The sequence below is a fragment of the Atta colombica genome, unplaced genomic scaffold, assembly GCF_001594045.1.
Source record: "Atta colombica isolate Treedump-2 unplaced genomic scaffold, Acol1.0 scaffold126, whole genome shotgun sequence".
Classification (NCBI taxonomy): domain Eukaryota; kingdom Metazoa; phylum Arthropoda; class Insecta; order Hymenoptera; family Formicidae; genus Atta; species Atta colombica.
Window position 1 is genome coordinate 1,273,953 of NW_017259213.1, and position 7,020 is coordinate 1,280,972.

Genomic DNA, 7,020 nt, shown 5'->3' on the forward strand with positions numbered 1-7,020 from the left:
GTATTAACACTTTAATATAAAGAAGAACTGTACAAATGTGATCTCGTGTGAACTTTGATATCTTTTGGAACACAACGCGTTCAATTCTTTTTCTTTCGATCTCTTTACTCGACTCCCCATGCGGCTCTGTTTTCGTTCATGTTCTCTATGTCTTGTCCAATCGATTCGTTTAAATACAATTATTCATTTTATTCCGCAAAAGATGTCTTACAAGGAATAATGATACTGATATCGTCTAAAAATCTAGTTTTTTTTACAAATATACATATTGTTCCGATGCAATGGTTTTAATTATTTTTTAATTACGATTAAAAATAATTAAAATAAAGCACAAAGCAACAATAAAGCACATTATTGTAATGCAGTTGATATTCTATTAAACATTCGTTTTGTTTTCCTACCTCTATTATGCTCGCGTGTAATCATTTAATACATCGTATTGTACACTGTAAATGTTTACCGTATTAATAGCTGATTATTATATTACATGACATCATTGATTTCTGTTTCAGGGATCAGCGAAGCAATCGTGCAACTGCAGCAACCGAAATTGCCGTCCACGATCCACATGGACAACGAGATCGAGCTCCGGTGTCACGTCGACGGTTCCGGCGACATGAAATACGAGTGGTTCAAGTTGGTTGCTTCGTCTATTTTAACTTTGTCTATTTACCTGAGCGTCTCGCGCGTGATAACCGGGGGCGAGGAGAGAGAGAGAGAGAGAGAGTAATTAGTACCGGAAAATCTAAGCGGGATGCGCAATGAGCAACACGGGGATAGACCGAAACGAAGGGAGCAAACTACTAAGTTTCTAGCGTAACTGACACCCGACGTTTACAGGACCGACCTGGTGAATTATGAAGTGGCACTCCCTCGCCCCGACGTGCACCATCGAGAGTTTCACCTCCGTCGTCATTTTGAATCATCCCCCTCATTGTAAACCCGCGACGCCTGTTCCCCGTAGAATTCGTCGTGCATTCGGTGGAGTTTAATGTCGCAGTTGTGTCACACGATGAAAATATCACGCATCGGAGAAACTTTTCCTTCAATATATTTTCGAACTGTCGTGTCTGTCATTATTTCTGAATTAAGGGCGAGAACGAAGTCAGTTATCGCGCAGGATTTATGTAACTTAATAGTCTGCCATAAAAAATAAGATTGGAGCACAAACCTTTGCATAATACATGAGACATAATAAGAGAATCAATCGATCAGAATCCTTTATTTTTGGAAAGGAAGAAAATAATTTTGATCGATTCATTTCTTATTCAATATGCGTTATGCGAGAGAAGAATCACGTGTTGCAAAAATCGATTTAAATTTCACATAAAAATGGAGACTTGGCTTGTCAGATAAATTTCTGTTTGAATATAGAAATGACACTAGTGAATCTTGTATATCTCAAATTGAAAATGATTCGAGTCGGGGATCGACTGTTCGTTTTACAGGAACACAGTGAGCGTGGCGAAAAGCGATCGTGTCGAGATCAAGAAAAAGAAACTGCACATACATAGAGCAATTCCAGAAGACAGCGGCATGTACACCTGTGTGGCCAAGAATGAGGCAGGAGCCTCGCCAGTGACTGACAGCTATCCGTTAATCGTTTCCGGAAATGAGACTGCAACGATTAAGGATGTTCCGAGAAACCTGATTACTAAACGCGGTGAACCGGCTGTTTTGCACTGTGTCTTCGAGAACGCCGACGAGGTGCAGTGGTTCTTCAAGGAAATCGGTCCGCTGGAATCCGACGAGGAGCGAACGATCTTCGAGAACGGCACTCTTTTAATACGCGCTGCCGATCTTAGAGACCAGGGATTCTATTCCTGCCATGGAATAAGAGATGAAATCACAGTCAGTTATACGGTCGAATTACAAATTGCCTGTAAGTATCAATCGATTTTCGATAGACCAACGATAATAGAATTAAAACTAAAAATAGACAAGAGATAATGAAATAATATAAAAAGAAAAATAATTAAATAACAATAGCTAGTAGAATATATTTCGATCACAAAAGTCTTAAATGTTTATAATGCATATATGTATTAATCTGTTCGAATTATAGTATTTTAATATAGCATTTTAAACAAATTGATAAATATAATAGTATAAAATAATAATTATTGTAATATTTTGAAATAAATCTTCTTGATACATTAAATGAATATAAATAAAATTTGCAGATTTACTGAACTTTTCGGTGGCTGCTTTCGAACCAAAACGTCCAACTCAACTGGCGATTGTTGGTGAAGATCAAGAATTCCAAATAAGTTGCCTAGAGCCTTTAGGGCTTCCTTCGCCCAAGGTTTACTGGAAAGATCCCACGGGACATATTATAAGCGATACCGGTCCCGTACGCGTTCAAGATAACACGCTCATCATTGCGAAGGCACGAATGGGCGAGGACGACGGCAATTATACTTGCGTGGCCGAGAATATGGCCGGTGAAACGGATATATCCGTTCAAATAGTTATATCAAGTAAGTACACAATTTTCTCAACAAAGAATTATAAACAGAACTGATGCGATTTTCTATGAATACAATAAATTCTTATCGCATAACGACTCAGGAAGATTACAAATGTCCTGTCATTTTGATTTCTAGCCCCGCCAAGTATAATAAGCTCCCCAGAGTCGCTCAGTGTGATGGAAGGTGATTCCGTGACACTAACTTGTTCGTATTCCGGCATGGAACCGCCGGTTACGCACGTGCATTGGTTGAAGGACGGAGCGCAGCTGAGGGAATCGGGAGGTCCAACAAGATACCGCGTGACCGATAATCATGGCAATGTTACGCTGCATTTCAAGAGCGTTGACCTGTCTGACAAAGGGCACTACATGTGTCAAGTATTCACCACGGGTTTCCCGTCTCTGTTTTCGGATCCAGCCGTTCTCACAGTTGAAGAGAAACTTAAATTCTCACCACAGCCGGTCAATAAACGCCTAGAGCTTGGCTCTACAGCGAAGGTATCGTGTAAGGCCCAGGGTGCCACGAATCCTACGGTAAAATGGGTCAAGGAGGGCGAGGACGAGGAATTTCCCAAACATGTTCAGGATATTAATGGCACTCTACACTTCAACGGTGTATTGGAGGAGGATAAAGGACGATACACTTGTATCGCCAGCAACGCTCAAGGGTCCATCAATCACACGATTAGCATTGATGTAGTTAGTATGTATCGGTGCTTGTACGATGAATGTGAAACGAACAAGAAATTTATTTACAATATATTAATTAATAATTAATTTATATTCATTTATTTTTCACAGTCGCGCCGAAATTTACGGTACAACCACAAAATCCAACGGAGGCAATTGAGGGATATCCAGTGATGTTACACTGTGCCGCCGAGGGTGATCCTAAACCGACCATTCAATGGGATAAAGATTCTCGCATGAACAATTTAGATAATCCTCGATTCGAAGTATTAAGTAATGGAAGTTTGTACATTAAAGAAGTGTATCTTAGTGACGAGGGGAAATACGGATGTACCGCTGGCAATAGCGGTGGTTTAAAACGAGAGGAAGTTCAATTAAATGTAAAAGGTATTTGATATTATTATTATTATAATATGTTATTATAATGTATAATTTCTCGAATGACTATTTTAAATTAATTGTAATTTAATACGATCTATTTTATAATAATAAAATAACTATTATTTTAGCTGGAGATAATTATAGAGCTGACATGGATCTAGAGGCCTCTGATGATGGAACGATGATGACTAAGACTGTAACGATTACTCTTAGCGCAGCCGCGGGGTATATGGTACTCGTCGTTGGTCTCATGTTATATTGTCGCTATCGCCGTCGTCGCAGGAAGCAACAATATCTACAGGAACAAACAGAAGGTATATTGTTAATATTAATGTATGTAATAATTTGATGATGTAGCATGCATACCTAAATTAATGTGTATATTTCTAAATTTTAGAAAAAATAGAGAATGGTGATGTACAGGAGGAACAGACAGAGTTGAAGGAAACTGGGAATAAAGTAAATTCAACAAATAAGAAGAAGGAAAATCGCGATTCTCATAACAAGAGTGATGGCGCAGATACAGCTCACAGTCAAAGTAGCAATCAATCTAGGAAATCTAAGTCAAATTATGATAAAATTGCCGTTTCACGCAGCAATCTAAAGGAATTGAAGCCTCTTGGTCGGGGAGAATTTGGTGAGATTTATTCTACGAAATATCAAGTTGATGGCGATAAGGAATCCTTGGTCATGGTAAAGAGTCTGACAAACACGAAAGACGAGATTGCTCTTCAAGAATTTAAACGACATTTGGATCTTGTTCATAAACTTAACCACGAGAATGTCGTCAAGTTGATTGGTCTGTGTCGAGAGGAAGAGCCCGACTATATGATTTTAGAGTACACTGATTGGGGCGATTTGAAACAATTCTTGATTGCCTCACGAAAGGATAACAATTCTAGCCCAACGCACGAAACAAAAGCACCACGTGCACCTCAATTGTCAGTGGCGCAAATACTTTCATTATCGAATCAAGCTGCGAAGGGTCTAAAACACTTAGCTGATAATCGATTAGTCCACAAGGATATAGCCGCGCGCAATTGTTTGATCGCCAGCAACTTGACGATCAAGATCTCGCTACCATGCATGACCAAAGAGCCGTACCAACAAGAATATACGAAACATCGGAATCAGATAATTCCGCTGAGATGGCTGCCCTATGAAGCAGTGTACGAGGACGAGTATTCTACTAAAAGCGATGTGTATTCATTCTCGTGTTTAGTTTGGGAGATGTTCCATCAGGGCGAATTGCCATTTAATAAGATGAACGATGAGTCCGTGTTAACACAGCTCAAGACGCAAACACTCACGTGGAAACCGCACAAAGCAGCGCCACCGGCTCTTCAAGAGCTGCAAACTCAGTGTTGGGCAAATGATCCACGTGAGAGACCGACCTTTGATGAGGTTGTGTCGAAAATAGGCGAAATTGTGGTTGATAGTTGCCTGTAGGCTATTATCGCGACCTATTTGTACGAGGCTCTGAATATTGGAAATACTGCAATAGGGGTAATGATTGTGCGGAGCTGTATATCGAGAGGTAAGGCTGACGAACGCCGATGATCACGCGGTAGTGATCTCTCCCATATGAGGAGGAGGGACCCGAGAAAGCCGTGGTTTTGCGCGAGAATAATTAACCGGCTTTCATGTTAAATGCTTCGTATCGATTATATATGCATAATGAATTATAGGAAACCCTACTCTTTTGCAAAAGGAAAATGCTTGCTCATTAATCATTGAATGCGCGAGAATTATGTGTCCTAATGACATCGTCGCAAATCGTGATGTATAGATTTTACGCAGAATTTAATATTTCGCATCGATGCGTGTCATTTAATCCACGTCGTTGCATATAATCAAGTGAATAACACTGAGGAGAGTTTTGATATATTTTATGGATCTCACTTCAGAAATTATTACATCATATTTTGTGCAATCTTGGATTTTTCTATTGTTCCGCGAATGTCATTTTCCAAAATCGCACTAGCGAAATCTCCCATAAATTTCCGTGAGGTACGATCATTGAACGTTATATCTTGATCTCTACTGCTTCCCTGTTATAGATTATGAAATAGAATGAGATAAATTAAATCATTGGTTCCGCAATAATTATTCATATTACAGTATTTTGTCGCGCCCACTAGCTCGGTAAGAAAATCATATTTATTTCGAATAGCATCTCCAATCTCCGTTCCAATGACTGTTCTTCTATCGTTGGACTAAATAATGATCTGTATGGACCCATACACGTTATTATGCAATTAATGCAATATTTAGTATACAGTATCGATATAATATTAAGTATCATCACCACACATCGAATACTCATAAGATACATTAATTGTTAGGTGAGCCGAGGCCGAAAATTGATAAGAGAAATGTTCAATCGGATCGTACGAAATTACGCGGGCGGTCTCGATTGAACGTTCGAAGATCGGACTCGGCGCTGCAATGACATGCATATTAAGAAAGTATCACGACCATATCAAATCGACGAAGAAAATCTTATCTCCGCCTATTTACTTCTACACTGCTAAGACATAAAAAGAAACTTTTTATAACATATATTATTTATAACGTATATATTTATGTGTGATAAGAACGCAATCGACCACTCGTATTTGACGAAAAAGACGGCCTTGTACATATACCGATGGTATGCAAGTATACATGTAAGTTGTTTTTTTAAAGCGCGAAAGACTAGCGTGAATCATCATGTTAATTTTCATTAATATAATCATTCGAATCCTCGATGGCTTTTTATTAAAGAATTTCGTAAAAAAGTTTCGTATATATTGGTATCAGAGGTGAAAAGATCATGGCGTGTACGGCTAGAAGCTGAGCACGCGAGGAAAACGATAAAACGGCATATACAGAATGACGCTTGAAAAACCTATTTTTACATGCGGAAATTAGAATCGATCGGATCAGAGACGAAATATCGCTCGCGATATTTTTGCATTCGAGATCTACGATTTGATAAGTAGCGCGAACAATCTATGTATTTGACGCGATGGTCCAATAAGAAGGATGTGCTGAATATATATTCGACTCCGTATCCGATTTATACAACGAATATCAATGTTTATATTTTAACAGTACGTAAGTTTTAATGTCGTCCCTATTTTTGCATTTAATTCTACTGTAAGAGAGATTGTAAAGGAGAAAACTCGCGAGGCAATTATGGTGCGCACAGTCGCTTCTTCCATTTCATGCAAGACTTCCGTTGATGCTTCGTAAGCTAAGTGTTTGCAGGGTACAGAGAAAGAACCACCGGTAAAGGTAACAGTTTTTAAGTCGTGCGGGATAGACAGCGTTAGAGAAGTGCTCGTAATGAAAATAATCATATTGCTATAACTTGTTTCACATTGGATATTACGAGTACTTACCGCTTTTAATAATTTTTGAAGAATTAAAGCGCGCATAGAGCCGTACAAATTCAGTTTCGTCAATTGTAGTTTCGGCAATGCAGTTCAGTAGAG

General features: G+C 38.9%; 1 protein-coding gene across 1 annotated transcript; it reads left to right on the plus strand.

Moving 5' to 3' along the window:
• The first annotated feature begins 518 nt into the window (after nucleotides 1–518).
• On the plus strand, nucleotides 519–5,174 carry LOC108684061 (tyrosine-protein kinase-like otk). Its single transcript, XM_018188088.1, has 7 exons — nucleotides 519–636; nucleotides 1,449–1,882; nucleotides 2,184–2,480; nucleotides 2,607–3,173; nucleotides 3,272–3,547; nucleotides 3,670–3,855; nucleotides 3,939–5,174. The coding sequence occupies exons 1-7, from the start codon at nucleotides 569–571 to the stop codon at nucleotides 4,988–4,990; spliced, it is 2,880 nt and encodes a 959-aa protein (XP_018043577.1). The 5' UTR covers nucleotides 519–568; the 3' UTR covers nucleotides 4,991–5,174.
• The last annotated feature ends 1,846 nt before the right edge of the window (nucleotides 5,175–7,020 follow it).

Bases quoted from the DNA above. Each gene is read 5' to 3' on its own strand.
- LOC108684061 (XM_018188088.1), top strand. From the start codon at position 569: ATGGACAACGAGATCGAGCTCCGGTGTCACGTCGACGGTTCCGGCGAC. The intron at 1,883-2,183 runs GTAAGTATCAAT...TAAAATTTGCAG, and splicing joins GGTCGAATTACAAATTGCCT to ATTTACTGAACTTTTCGGTG. The intron at 3,856-3,938 runs GTATATTGTTAA...TCTAAATTTTAG, and splicing joins TCTACAGGAACAAACAGAAG to AAAAAATAGAGAATGGTGAT.